The 16114-nt window shown below is 39.5% G+C and overlaps 2 protein-coding genes across 3 annotated transcripts in view; one reads left to right on the forward strand and one right to left on the reverse strand.

Moving 5' to 3' along the window:
• The first annotated feature begins 209 nt into the window (after positions 1-209).
• Positions 210-2464, forward strand: LOC137286848 (uncharacterized). The gene has a single exon (XM_067818859.1). It carries the CDS (start codon positions 664-666, stop codon positions 1534-1536), a length of 873 nt encoding a protein of 290 aa, XP_067674960.1. The 5' UTR covers positions 210-663; the 3' UTR covers positions 1537-2464.
• A 2699-nt stretch (positions 2465-5163) lies between these two features.
• Positions 5164-16114, reverse strand: part of LOC137287161 (brefeldin A-inhibited guanine nucleotide-exchange protein 3-like) — a 58229-nt gene continuing 47278 nt past the window's right edge. For both annotated transcript variants that reach the window (XM_067819326.1, XM_067819327.1), the window contains 5 exons: positions 15860-15993; positions 15369-15496; positions 14122-14715; positions 12927-13237; positions 5164-11991 (listed from right to left, as the gene is read on the reverse strand). In XM_067819326.1, the coding sequence (XP_067675427.1) occupies positions 11716-11991; positions 12927-13237; positions 14122-14715; positions 15369-15496; positions 15860-15993 (1443 nt within the window). In that variant the 3' untranslated portion in view covers positions 5164-11715. The remainder of the gene's footprint in view (positions 11992-12926; positions 13238-14121; positions 14716-15368; positions 15497-15859; positions 15994-16114) is intronic.

The following is a 16114-nucleotide window of genomic DNA, read 5'->3' on the forward strand; positions in this document are numbered from 1 at the left end:
ATTTAAATACAGTATATCACTTTAGGGGTCTTCTTTAAAAATCAATTAAAAAATGCAAAATAACACGGGCCTTCGAAGACATTCTTGTCTCATCCCAAGCGTAAGGTTCAGCACAGTGATACTATACCTACAAAGGTTTGATAATACATGTTAAAGCACGTCTCGCGCTGTGCATTGAAAGCGTTTGTGCTGGACTAATATCTGTCATTCAGTGTCTCCGCGCAGAACATGTTATTCTTAGCGTACACACAGCTTGGACACTCCTACCGACACTATTGTGTTAATAATCCGTTCTCTTATAAACATACCGCTAAAACACACGAAGAAATTCCTAGAAAGATTTGTCCAGGCTTGATATTTTAACCGGATAATTGTCTACTGGACTATCTCAAGCGTGGGTTACGTCGCTTGGATCGTGGTGTAATTCGGGTATTGACAAAGCTGTTTGTTTGTGAGTGACACTGCCGAGAAACAGTTCGTGATCAGGGTGATAGCCACCATTACTACTGTGTACTTTTAGTGTGATACTGGAGAAACATTACTGACACTGGCGTTTCACATGTGGAGCAAGCTCTATCGACATGGTATGTATGTTTATGTTACATTGACGGCTGTGACACACCTTGAGGGTTTAAGTCAGGCTTAGTCAAAACACAGACAAATATGGCGCACATGTCTTCACAGGACCTCATGACTGAGGATGACTTAATGAAAAGGCTGGGGAAGCTATCTCGTCACTATGACTTAGCGACCATGAAGATATTCATAGCAGTGGAAAGTTTAGGTGAAAATTTAGTATACAGTACTTACAACAGCGAGCGAAAGAACAGATGGGAGTTTTTTCTCTCTCGGAAGGACGCGTGTCGGTTAGATTTCAACCGACACGAGCGAACGCAAGAGAAGTACAAACAGTTCCTGATCAACACCCCGAGAGAGGAACAGGGTCGACAGTTCCACGCCGCGGTGCTCACCATGATGAGGAAGAAGGGGGCCGTGGATATGTTCCGTCAGCTTAAGGCCTACGATGACATCGAGACGACGTTTAGTGGGCATCTTTGTAGGCTTTTCGACCGGAAGGTGGAGACATGGTTTGATAGTTTCGCAGCACTCTCTGTGAACCTTATAGCCCACGTCAAGGTCTCCAATTACACAAGAGTCCTGAATGGTCAAATTGATGCGCTGTGCAGAAGAGAAGGTCATCTCTACGTCGTCAATGTGAAGGTCACTGGACAGGAGACTCCACGACCTATAGACGTCGCTGAACTGTGCATGTGCAAGGTTTTGATGATCCAGAACGGACTGGAGACCCCGGACAAGATATGTCTGTCTCTTCTGATCTGTCATCTGAACGAGAATCGTCCAGTTCTGCGTCTTTGGTCATACAGACCCTCGGAAGAGATGGAACAAGCAATCAGGGAAGGTGATATTGACAAGATGATCGACGGAGGGAAGACGTCTCAATATCATGAGTTCTGGAAGGCCAACGTCCATCTTATTGGCGAGGTCAAAACAGACCGAATTTATAACTTGTGTTGATGTTTGGGCTCAAGGGTGGAAGATGGAACATACATCCGGGCAACACCACATCCGGTATGGTGGAACGCAGTCATTTGTCTGTGACTTACCAGTGTCGTCAATCAGATTAAAGATAGCCGACAGTGATACAAGAACAATGGGTACTTCGGGTGAAGGTTCATGTTTTTGTTTGCATTCGGAACTTCCAGTTCATATTTCATTAAACAAGGATGGAAATGAACAGTGCATACGAGGACCTTGCACATGCTTCTGTGAAAATGTAGAAAAACTATCTGTCAGCATGGATACGAAATGCTTGGTACATAACCCAGTTATTAAACGTGAGCAATATGATCCACGATATTGTGTTAAATAAACCTGTATCGAAGTGCGTTGTTAGTATTTAAATATTTGTGTTTTTTATTATTTATGAATTTGAACTTTTTTAAAATGGGTGGTCAAACTGTCTCCAGTAGATATAGAACCATGTATAAAGTATTCCTATATGAATGTTATTTATTAGTACATCAGTCGAAAAATAACATGTAACTTAGTTAAATATGTGATGTATATTTCATATTATAGAAGTGTCCCGTAAGACATTTCACGCACATAATAGTGGCTGATTAAAGGGAAGAATTTGCCTAATAATGTTTGACTGATTGCAGTTAGAAGATTTAAAAATCGATCTTTAAATATTATTTACAAAATATCAATATTTTGAAGCATTGATTCGACATTACTTCAGATTTTGACAACGTAACAATTCACAGTCACTTCTAGTGTGTGATCCGTTTCCGCACGCCAGTCTCAACAGTTTTATATGTGTTATTTAAAGCTAGTTTCCTTTGTAGATGTGTGTCCTGGTACAATCCAGTTGAATGTTTGTATGTACTCCATGTCCGTCAGAAATATTGTCGTTTAAAATAAATACTTCATATCTTTGAAATTGTCATACACGCTTTGTCACCACGGATGTCGTTATGAGAAGGGAGACAACTGTGTCTCATCCACAAGTTAGTGTGACCGTAGTGGATGGGTGAGTATTGTCTTATGCCACTTTTGGCAATATTCCCGTAATATCACGACAGGGGACACCAGAGATAGGCTTAACACATTGTACCGGTGTAGGGAATCGAACCTGGGTCTTCAGCATGATGACGGAAGGCTTCTACCATTAGCCTACCCCATCACCCCTCAAATATCTTGAACATGTTCATATTGTACGATACATATCCTGAATCTTGACCTGCATATCCTGCATATCCTGAACTATGTATTTTGGAGGCTTGGACTTGTCATGAGATGAAGGAGTGAGTATAGGTTTACGCCGCACTCAGCAATATTCCAGCTATATTGCGACGGTCTGTAAATAATCGAGTCTGGACCAGACAATTCAGTGATCAACAACATGATCATCGATCTGCACAATTGGGAATCGATGACATGTGTCAACCAAGTCAGCGAGACTGACCACCCGATCCCATTAGTTGCCTCTTACGACAAGTATAGTCGCCTGTTATGGCAAGCATGGGATTCTGAAGGCCTATTCTACCCCTGGACCTTCACGGGTATGTCATGAGATGAGATATATTCCAACATAAAACCTCATATTGTAATATGCAAGTATAACCTTTGTTGAAATATTCAACTGGAAGCGCAATAAAACTAGAAACAAACTGAAGCTGGAAGTAGAATAGGGACAAACTTCTTTTTTATTTCATGAGTGTGGTGTCTCGATACAGAATCTTCTACCTTTGTCAATGGGGAATGACATAGATTCTTGATAAGAATATGTACTGTGGAAGCTGTCTTATTCAGCGCTCATTGGGACTGAGGAAACAATCCACTTTAGACAATGTGCTGGATTGGAGAGCTGATGATAAATGTGCGTGCCACGGAAGGGACTTGGATTTTATGCTGGTACTGACAACTTGCTGGATTATGCAGATGCCGGTTTTGACAACTTCCTCTGTATATCGCACTCATGATATATAGAGCTTGTTATCCACTAATTTTGTCTATACTGAACTTCTGTCTATATCTTGAACACCATACTCTCATGCTATACCCAAGTACCCTAGAAAAGCAAAAAGTTCTTATCAACCACTGCCCAGATCAACATTTACCTTCAGAGATAGTGACATGCCTTAATCATAGGGCATTAAAATGCAATTTAAAGCTATCAGGAGTCAAACAACCTGGATATAGTTAAAGAACAAACACACACGAACGTCAGCAGTTTAATCGCAAGAGAAGATAACATAAGTCAGAAAGCTTTCAAGTTTATGAGTTATAAGCCATGGTGGGAAGATTGGACGGACTCAGGACAGCTCAAAGTCAGCCCAAACTGGTGGTGATAGATGGCAACAGTGTCAAGGGAGGTAACCCATGCTAGTGACAGATTTAGGGGCATTGGCTCATGGCACATTGCCGAGGTGCTGGGGTAAGTGTTTATACAATGAAACACTTTCTCTTCAAACAGGTAAGTTACCACAGCTGGTATTAACCTTTCCTGAAAGGGTTACAGAAATATTGTTGTAACAGTCAACGAACAGTCAATATGTTACAGTAGTAATGTAGATGAATTAGTCACTTTAGACTGCAGGAATTCAACATGGTGGCACTTAGGTGAAGGGGCAATCTTGGGTGAGATAACACTCTTTGTCTTTCCACTGAAAATTACAATGAGTGAGTATCTATTTACCCAGCTTTTAGCACCAATCCACCATTATTACCAAAGGGGACCCCCAGAATTGGGCTTCACATATTAGTACCCTTGTGGGAAATCCATCAGGGGTGATCGGTGAGATACAAGCAAAACGCTTTAACCACTAGGCTACCCTACTGCCCTTTTGTCCATTGAGGCTTACTGTGACATGCAAGGTAAGCTGAAATATACTGGACTTTCGGGATACTGTAATTTTCCTGATTGTTATTTCATCAGACTTTCAGTGAATACATAGATCATTATTCAAAATTGATCAAAATTTCAAAATTTACATCAGAGACCATATACAGGTATATGGTCTCTGTTTACATATATCCTTAACTATTTTTGTCCAGTATACAAACTGAGTAAGTTAGAGTGAGTGAGTTGGGGTTAGCACTTTTAGCAATATTCCAGCAATATCACAGCAAGGGACACCAGAAATGAGTTTCACATTTTGTACCCATGTGGGGAATCAAACCCAGGTGTTCTGTGTGATGAGCGAACGCTTTATCCACTTGTCTACCCCAACACGTCGAGCAGGTTAGATAGACAACTTGTGCTAATGATGTGGTGCCAAATCCCTGACAGTACTATAATGTGTACTTAGTGAAAAAATGCAATCCCAGTATAACAAATATTAGATTGGACCACACCTGTGAAGATGCTGGTTAGGCAACACCCTCTTGGTGATTAACAGGATCTGGTGGTCAGGCTCGCTGACTTGGTTGATTTAAGTCATCGTATCAATTGCACCTGGACCAGACAATGAGCATCATTCCCTGCAATAATCCTTCTCGGTGTATCAACTAAGTCAGCAGCCTACCCAACTGATCCCGTTAGTTACCTCTTTTGATTAGCCAGGACTGCTGAAAGCCAATTCTGACCCCGATTCTTAAGGTTTGGGGAATGTACTGAACATGAAAAATAAGACATACTTGAGGATGAGTTTATTTTCATTGTACCAGATGAACCTCTGCCACGGTGAACACCTCCACAATGTAACAAGTTTTGACAACAGAACAATGTCAACATAACAATAATCACAATGTACAAAGTGAATTTCATTGAATTCAAAAGATCCTTAAGGTATTCTTCACAATCATTACATCATACTAATATAGACACCTATATAACCTAACCAGTATAATATCTATAGAAATAGCAAATAAAACTAAGTACATCAAATCAAATTTGCCTAAGGAATAATTTCCTTATAATTTTAATATCATGAAAACCACTGCTCGTCAGTCTTTTCATTTGTAACCAAATACAGCCGTAGAAATTTGGGGAATCGTTAAGACTAGCCCATAGGACGAGTGGAAATGTTATTTCACTTCCTGTCAGAATTCATAGCTAGTCTTGCTTGAAAGAGAACATTTTACTATCAGTTTTATCAGTAAAAATACCTTGTTCACAATTACAGCTGTCAATGGGGACAGCCATCAATGGTTTTTATGCTTATCCTCTGTACAATCTAGTCGTCTTGGTCTAGTAGACGAACATGAATTTAGGCTGAATGTATACAGTGATGTCTTGTAAATCTGGTAGGACTAAACCCAGTGAAATCTTTTCAGATTATCAGATAACAATCTTCAGAGTAACGAATCATCAATGAGAAGAAATACTGCCATAAATATATACTGATAAAAAGAAGTAAAGGAACACCTGTTTCTTTCATATTACTCCAATTCAACCGTGAAGTTTCAGGATAGAATTGATCTTGAACAGTATTGAACAGAACAGAGTTAAACTTAACTCCCTAACGTATGACAGTACCATTCCTTATAAGTATGTGTGTTATAACATTAGATTACTGTATGAATGAGTGAGTGAATATTTTATGCTGCAGTTAGAAATATTCCAGCAACACCATGGCAAGGGACACTAGAAATGGGTTTCATACATTGCACCCACATGGGGAATCGAACCAGGGTCTTCGGCGTGACGAGCAAACGCTTGATTACTGTATGAGCGGTTACTCTTTATGATCTTACCTGAAAAATCCATGTTGATCTCTCATATATACCAATTACAATTTTTTCTAAAAAGACCATAAGATATTTTTAAACATATTGATTTTTTTAAACATATTAATTTCGTGGCATGTCAGATTAACCATAATAATATGAAAGAATTGGTATTTAACAACTTCATTTAGAAGTATTTCTATATACTGGTGTGAATTACCTAAAGACAACCATCAACATTTACCTGTGTAACAACAACTTGTGGCAACTTAAATGATCATATCAATATAACTTGTATATTAATATATTTAGACTTATATATTTAATTGTCATAAATATATCATCACAAACCATGTGCATTCACATTGCTCAACAAACTCTGGAAGCACATTTTACTTTGAAACCAAATCAGACAGGACAAAAAACAAAAGTATTTCAAGCCTGAAGATCCCCAAGATTACTGTATATCTGTATAATCAACTCACATAATTTTAATCAATGATTTGTTGCGAGTTAAGAGTAATTTTTTTTACAAAATAATTCTTTCTCCATTGACAAAATTGAGATTCCTCACTCAAAACCTTGAATGTATGAGATTTATGAAGTTTTGGCAGAACGACACAACCAAGCACCAAATGTTTTACTGGCGAATGTGGCTAGGAAGAAAAAGAAATTGTTACAAAATGATTAGGTCTTAAAATATACCTTTCCACAAAATGTGGCTAGGAAGAAAAAGAAATTGTTACAAAATGATTAGGTCTTAAAATATACCTTTCCACAAAACCTGCATCCTCATTTAATCTGAATGAATGATATTTTATTGCAGTTTTAACAATACTACATAGTGTATATCATACCCATTACGGGAACCAAACTCAGGACTTGAAGGTGACAGCTCTAACCACAAAGCCAACCCATCTTAACTTGTTTCATCAGAAAACCTAGTGAAGATATTCAACAAAACAAATTAGGGACATTTTGGGGACAACTTATGAAGTGAAAAAAGACCACACAACTCCCCAAAACTATCAAAAAGATGGGATCAAATAAAGATGAATGAATCATCTAATAATGCAGAGCTGTCTCAAAACTATCATAAAATGTGTCTGACATTATCATCACAACCGCAAACAATTAAACTTAAAAAGTAAGAGAAAAAATTATTCCCTTCTTTTGGCAAAATACTACCTTAATTAAAATTTTCAAAAACAGAAATTATGAAAATCAGCCCATAAAATATGCTGATTGTGCAAAATATCTGGAAGGTGGAATGTTGATTGTATACTGGTGCACAAAAAAAACAATAAATAAACATGCAGTCAACAAAAAGGCAAGACTGAAATAAGTAATACAAAATACCCTCAACCAGGAATGTATTGCACACAAAATCCATCCTGAAATAAATACTGATGAAAGGCCTGTTTCACAAAGTGGTTGTATATATGTAGTCACCATGGTAATTAAATGTTGTAGTGTTTGTATATTTTAGTGAAATATTATTTGTACCATTCTCTAAAGGCACAATGTCAAACCTTTTTGACAATATGTTGGTCTTCAATATACATATTGGGGGATATGCATTCACTTTGGCTTCCTATTGCTACATTAACAGACTTATCATCCCATACCACTTGCCTGAAATTGATAATTGAAACTTTGTGGTGAACAGCTTCCAAACAGAAAAAACTTCCCATGTATGTCATGTAAATGATAGCTCTGTACATTGAAAACTGTCATACTTGGTGTTGTCAGTGTTTGCCAAACTGGCCTCAATCACAAGTTGTATTCAAGGATATTTATAGACCGTCCCAAGGGACACAACTCTGTGATTTTCGCTGGAATAATGCTCAGATGGTACAGGGCAAGAGATTCGACTGCAATGTTGCATTATTTCATTCGAACTTTTCAATTCATATTGTAATCTTAATACATCATTTTTTCAGAACATACAATATGGTAGCTTTGGAGGCTGATAAATACTATTAATGAGAGAACTGCAAGACTGACTTTTAGAGAAATGTGGCATGATAGTGCACCTTCAACTTCTTTGAGGGGCATTTAAAAGTAGGATCAGTAAGTAAGGATGACAATATACAGATAAACAACTTCCTTCATAATCGTGTTAGAACATACACTGAAGCATATCCCTCACAGTAACAAAGAAGTTGTTCATCCGTATCTGGTCCCATACGCATCTCTTGTTGACTTAGTGAATGAAAAAATTTGGTTTTAGGTCATTTACAGCAACATTTCAGCCAACAGTTTGACAGGAGACACCTGAAATGTGCTTTACACAGCGTACCCATCGAACCCAGACCTTTGGCGTGATGAAGGACCGCTTTAACCACAAGGCTACCCTACCACCCCTTCAACAATGAGACTGACTGAAAGTAAGCTCACAAGTGAGATTGTCATTGTGTAGACTCAACCAAGGCACTAACTGAAAAAATAGTGGTCTAACAACTGGTTTGTGAAACAGAGCCCTTACAATTTATACTATGAAAAACAAAACTGCATCAAAATATAACCAAATTAGCATCATCAAACCCAACTTAATGTCGTGACTGAAGCGGATATAAATATTAAATAATCAGTCATGGGTTAATTTTAAAATAATATATTTACTGTTATAGTGTGTTTGTTTTGTTTTAATTTTTACATTTTGGCAATGAATTTACATTTACATGAGATTAACAAAATCAGCTTCACCCTCATATATACATGATATTATACAAAGACATGTGGTAAGGAAAAAAAATCAGCTATCAGCTTTTTGGTCTTGGCAAAATCATTTTTTTCCTTAATGTGAATGCAGAACAAAGCCTACAAGGAAAGTCTGCATATGATTAAGAAGTGTTGCTTTAAATGTTTGATGCCTATGATTGAAACTTAGTTTCTGCCTAGTAAATACATAGATTCACAATTAAAGTATCAACCAAAGAATCAACAAAATAGGAGCAAACAATGAAAAAAGAATAAGGATTTAAGTAAGACATAATATTGCACAACAGTTGGATTTCTCTAGTTATCAGAAATAATAAGTAAACTATTCAAAATCAACAGAAGTATTTCCAACAAAATCTGAAGATGTTGCAAAATAAACCTTGCAGTAAAGAACCAATCACCAATATCAACAACTAACTCACATACATAAATATCTTACACTTGTCTTGTATCAGCAAAACCTCACAATAACCATCTTAACACAACACTGGTGTAGATATCAGTACATCTAAAAACATAAACACTTGAAATATTTATCACAATGACACGTAACAAAGGCAAACATTTACAAAAAACAGTTCAATGACAATCACTGCTAAATATGTTCTTGATGATGATCCAAGAAATATTATGAATGTCACAGCAACAGAGATGAAGGGACTTATCACAATGGAATGAAAAAGTTGAGATTAATGTCCTTGTGTCAATTCTCCCACTATTGATGTCAGTATTACAATGATGTCTCTACCTCGCAGGGATCTCTAATAAAGGTCCCTTGAAAGTATCAATGACAGGGGCAATGCGGTAGTCTAGTGGTTAAATGGGCCTCACACACTGTGCCCATGTGGGAATCGAAACCGAGTCTTTGGCCTGACGAGTTGAACTTCAATCACTAGGCTACTCCACCTTCCCTTCACTGTGAAGACAGACATCTTCATCCCCTCACAACCTCGGTGCCGATGATACAGTACGGATGATGTTATGTGATACCGCTACCTCTAACATCTAAAGTATCAAACAAAAACTACTGAGCAGAAATATGACGCCATCGGGATAACATACACTACACATACATACATTACAACAACATACAATAGGAAAATATACTTTAAAATAGTTTCATGAGTTCTTCATTTGTCGTCAATTGTGTCACATGACAAAGCTACACGGAATGTAACATAAACCAACTTTACAAGATGTAAGCCATATTGGATATCCGTCAAACATTGAACTCATCAATATTCCAGCTATGAGACAGCAGTCTGTAAATAACCAAGTCTCGAACAGACAAACTAGTGATTGATATTATGAAGAATGACTGATCTGGGCCATGCACTAAGTCACTAAACCTGACCACCTGAATCAGCATAGGCATCAATTTATAAGCAAGGGAAGGAGTTTAATGTCATTAAGACACACTCAGCAAAATTTCAGGTATGTGGGGCCGGTCTGAAAATAATCAAGTCTGGACCAGACAATGCAGTGATCAACAACATGAACATGACCTGCGCAGTTGGGATACGATGAAATGCATCAACCACATCAGTGACCCTGACACCCGAACCCAATAGTCGCCTTTTACAACAACCATTGGCTACTGAAGATCAATTTAATCCAGATCTTCATGAGTTTCAGTTTATAAGCAGGGGATTAATATACCCTGTAACATGTTCTTTAATTAGTGACTAATGGCAATCAAGTGGTCGATAATGCAAACGACCAATCTGAGCCATCAACCAAGTCACCGAGTCTGGCCACCTGATCAAATTTTCGATCTCTTAGAATCAGGATAGGTTCAAATTCTGAGCAGGAATCAGATATCCCGTAAACATGTTCTGTAATCCGTGCAAGATGCTAATGCTATGATCATTAACATTCCAGCAATCACAGCAGCCAGTGAACAAGAGACCTGGCAATCCAGTGATTGAAAGCATGAGCAACAATCGACTGCAGGAAATGCTGTCAAGAACCTATCCATGCTATCAATAGCTAAACATAAGCCTTCACTTTCTGCTTATAGAATCACAATTCAAACATTTGGCATTGAAATCTGACTATTTGATCTTCCAAGAAAATTTCCAAATGTCCATGAAACAGGAATCCAGACACAGGGGTTGCTCTGACATTTTGTACAATACATAAGCTCCAGATTCTCTTTGGTATCTGATGTTTTCCATCAGTGTCGTTCCAGTAATTAGAAGCTGGGTACCTGGAATGTTCAACAAATCTGGTATCCCAATACTGACATTTACCAGTCTTGAATGAAAATGTCTGAAACGACTGTCGTATTTCCAAAGACCTCAAAAGGAATCATGAATGCTATGACATACCAACAATAAAAATGACTGATAAAATATGCAAAACAGATGGAACCCTCTAAAAATACATCTTGTCAAATGATGCAGAGTCTCAGTCAATGTTAAAATGGATATTCCGCATTACTAAACTCAACATTTAGAACTTGCACATCCTTTAAGGCTAAAATTGCAAAGGAATTAACAGAAAGTGGATTATTTCATCTGAGCATTTTACAGACTGCTGAAAACCTATGTCTTCTCTGAAGCCTTTCCCTCCTGCACTTTGTGATGCGCTGTTGAACAGCTTCGAGTTGGTTTACAGGTGCCAGAGAAATCCATCATAATTATAAGCCTTTAAGCCTGCACCTCCAAGCAACCCTCATCATTTTAAGCCGATTCCTGGCGACCAGCATGTTTTGTGTGCCATGTTCATCATATCACAATTAAAATGATATCACAATTGATAAATACAACCAAATCTTCCAATATAGTCTCCCTGCTAGCACGTGCTGACATCACTCTGTGCTGGCTCTGAATCTTTCGGTTTCAAGTCAACAGGTTTCTCTAATGAAAAGCCATACATGCTCCCAAGTCTGTAGAACCAGTCTGCTAAGGTTTCTTTCAGCCTTGGGTCCTCAGCGTGACATATGAGCTGGTTGACACAGTTGAAGACAGCAGGAAGCAGGGCACGGAACTGGGGCTGCGGAAGCTGGAGGAACAGACGGAGGATGGTGCACAGCATCTCTGACCACGACATCACATGTGCCTCACTGTCCTGGAACGGACAAGTTGTTACGTGATAGAGGATCTGGTAACTGCGCTGTGATAAAAGTCCATACAATACTAGGCGTTGAATATGCAAAGTGACGGTAAACAGAAGATACATGATTTTGTGTCTGTGTCTTTCCTCACAGGTAATTGCTGCTTTCTGATTGGCTGAGACAACCAATGTACCCCTATGTTATCTATGTTACCCACTGGAAATGCAAAACTGTGAGAAATTCATCTGGTACTTCATGTAAGTAGTGTTTGCACTGTTGCCTAACTCCTGTGTTCTTTATAATGATCCAATACCCATGCTTCAAACAGTTCAAACATAACACTGAGGTGTCCGATAAGATAAATACATTGTTCACTGGTCGTTCGGGGCCCACAGGTTGATGTACCCTCTATGTTTGTTCACTACCAAACATACAGGATACCTCAATCCATGGCCCCCTCGTGACCAGTGAACAACTTATTAAAACAGACTGTTACATAACACCTCAGTTGGAAACAGAGGTGTGTGAAATAGCAACTGGCACCCTAGCCCATGTATAGTGAAAAAATCCAGATTGGCTAGTGAATTTTCATGATGTCATTTTGTAAATATATATCGCTCAAATCATACCAATTTTGTGTCTGTGAAATGTTTTGTGATCCAGTAATTTAAAGGCATGGCAACTGGCTAACAAAATTTGGAAACCATTTCACACTCTGAGTGAGTGAGTGAGTGAGTGAGTGAGTGAGTGAGTGAGTTTAGACTAATGCCACACTCAGCAATATTCCAGCTGTATGGTGGCGGTCTGTAAATAATCGAGCCTGGACCAGACAATCCAGTGATCAACGGCATGAACATCGACCTGCACAATTGGGAACCGATGACATGTGTCAACCAAGTCAGCGAGTCTGACCATTCGATCCCGTTACACTCTGAATGAACACCCTCACCTTTAATATGGAGTTCTTCTGCTGCTTGTCAATCTCTTCATCCACTGCTTCCTTCCTCCCCAACTTGGACAAGTCCTTCTTCCTCTTGGTGAACTTGACAAAGGAGGGCATGGAGTGCTGTTGCTTACGTCGCTTGTATTGGGACATCAGGGACTGGATGAACTTGTCCGTGGCCACCGTGTACACTTTGCTCTCATGCTCCTCTCTCAGTTCCCGCTTACTGCGGGTGTGCACTGGTGATGGGGTGTCGGCTCGCTCCTCGACCTGGGGAGGTGTTGTGGCATCCACTGGACAGGTCTCGACCTGGGATTCTGAAATTCAGAGCATTTTATGCCACATTATTTCAGACACAAGGAAGCATTTCATTTATTGTTTTACACTACAATCAACAGTGTTCCAGATATGTGGCAGCAGTTTGTAAATATTCAAGCCCTGAGCAATCAATCCAGTGATCAACACCATCAGCAACAATCCACAAAATTGGGATACACTGACATGTGTCAACAAAGTCAGTGAGTCTGTCCACAAGATCCTGTAAGTCGGATCTCATGAGAAGCATGGGTTGCTGAGGACCAATTCTAACACTGACACAATGTTAAGTATGTAATGAAATGAAATTCAGACCTAAACGGATGAGGATCAAAGTAATTGTTCAGTGTACCAAAGGAACATTGTGTCCACTCAGTCACACCAATGCCCTGATCTCATTGAACAAGAGCAGGATCCAGCATAAGAATGAGGAAGTTTAGTCAATTTATACTAGAGTGTAAGAGCTACAATTATTGGTGCAATATGATTGCTTTGTGCAAGCAGGCCCTGGATTACTATAGCTGAGAAATGAATACTGTCATCGATGTCTTCATTGCCACATTGTTGTTTGTTGGTATTTACACCTAGTTCTGTTTTGGACTAATTCCCTGTAAAACTTATAGTTTCACCTTAAAAAGGGGTGGTCGGGTAGCCCAGTGGTTAAAATGTCTTCATCACACTGAAGCCTTTGGTTCAATTCCCCTATTTCTATGATGTTTGAAGCCCTTATCCGATCTCACTCACCATGATATTGGTAGAATATCGCTAAAAGCTGTGAAAAACTATGACATACAACTTGTGGAAAATCACCACATACCAGAAAAAGAGGAGCATTTTTGGAGTCACCCAAAAGAAACAGAAAGCTCTAAAGAATGTAAATTCACACCTTCCTGTGTCTCCACACCAACTGTTGTCATGGTGACAAATCCATCCGAAGTCACTTCAGCCTTTGTTTCCTCCTCAGATGTCTTCCTCTCGGTTGGCTCACCGAGGTCATCAGGCTGGGCAATAAGGAAGAACAAGGACTGATCAGCCATACGGTCAAAGCAGGACAACCCGTCCTTGTCCAGGAGGATATCGACATAGGTCTGACACAACTCGTCACAAGTACTCTGCAGCAAATGGATGAAAGCTGCCGGGTTGGCATCGATCGGTTCCACAGAGCTCCTGCTTTTGATCTTCATATCAATCTCTCCATTGTCAAGACTACCCTGTTTGAGGACTTCATCCAGGAAGGAGCGTGTCCTCTCATGGGTCAGGCTGTTGAGATTGGCACAGATCTCCACGAGCGAGTGGATGTAAAAGATGATGCTGGACCCGGCCTGCTTGTACAGGTTGGCTGCCACCTCCAACCCTGCCACCTTCTGGATGAGGAACTTGAGACCGGGCCGCGTGTCAAAGTCACAGGCCAGCTTGTAGGAGCTGTACAACATGTCCAAGAACTGGAGTACGTTGCGGGTCGACATGCAGGAGATTAGACCTGGAGACAAGGAAATGGCTGCAATCAGTTTCTGAATAAACAATTTGAATGCTGCCTACCACTTGGTTTACCAGTGATATACAAATCTACATGTAACTGACGATGACATACCTACAAAAAAAAGCCCTATTCCTTAACATATCTTTCTCAAAAAGGACCAGAGAGTGAATACACAAACACATGCAAACACCTTGTTATGGGTATAGTAGCATGCAATGTCATTGGATATAATACTGTGACTGTGTCCCAGCGCACTCACTTGCAAATGGGATAACTTGTGAGGATGAGCCTGAGTGAATGAGATGAATACTCCCCAAGGAGTTGAGTTAATTATAAGAACGCCAGAAAAAAAATAGATCAAAGGAACACTCCAGTGCCTTGAGCGTGTACTTTGTGCATCATCTAAAATATCCTATAATAATGAAAACACTAACGTCAGAACAGCTTAAGGCTGATTTGAAAACCTGGAAACCTGAACATGCTCCAATACATTTGTTGGGATTAATTCACATTTTAAACCTCTAAACAGAAAATACTGTAAGTTTACTTATTTTACTCATTTACACACTCAAATACTTGTGCTGAGATCCAAATTACAAATTATACACAAACGGATTAATCCAGGATTAATAATTTGGGGCAACTCGGAGTACCTGTAAGGCCAGTGCCTTTCCTGTTTTCCGCTGACCGGCCTTCAGTGCCCTCTAGCAGCAGGTAGCCGACAGTCTGCAATAAAAGTTGGTGGGACAGCAGGCCGACCACCACGTTCCGGAATGGCACCCTGGAAATAAACTCTCTCTCAAAACACGCTGACACCTTACTATGGAATAGAATATTTGTGGTTAGTACCTGTCAAATTATTCTCTTTCAGAACCTACAGATATTTCTGGGAACATTTCACTACATGGAAACACTTCCTGTACAGATGCAGATCCAGTCGCTAAATTATGGTCTCAACAACACTATTAAACTGCAGGGAACTTGAGATGTGTCATCAGGGTACTGGGTGTTTCCTGGTGTGAGATGTGATCAAGGTACTGGAGATGTGTGATCAGGGTACTGGGTATTATCTGATCGAGATGTGGTCAGGGTACTTGGTGGTTCCTGGTGGAGATGTAGGAGTTACATGGTGGAGATGTGTTACCTGGTAGAGATGTGGTCAGGGTTGAGACTGTCCTTGTGGCTAGGAGGGTAGAGCAGGAAGACGTATGACTGGTCCTCCTCTGTGTCAAACTGTATCTGCGGCATCTGGCACATCTGGCTCTCCAAAAGGAACACCTGAAATGTGGACAGTAAAGTCATACAGAGATGTCGGAAAATTAAACTCACTCACTTACTTCAGTGACTACTGATGAGTGCATTTCTTAACACAAACATCAGTTCATATCATTTAGCACTT

Source organism: Haliotis asinina, chromosome 6 (genome assembly GCF_037392515.1).
Source record: "Haliotis asinina isolate JCU_RB_2024 chromosome 6, JCU_Hal_asi_v2, whole genome shotgun sequence".
NCBI lineage: Eukaryota > Metazoa > Mollusca > Gastropoda > Lepetellida > Haliotidae > Haliotis > Haliotis asinina.

What these genes read in the sequence shown, in the direction of transcription:
- LOC137286848 (XM_067818859.1), top strand. Translation starts at nt 664, where the DNA reads ATGGCGCACATGTCTTCACAGGACCTCATGACTGAGGATGACTTAATG.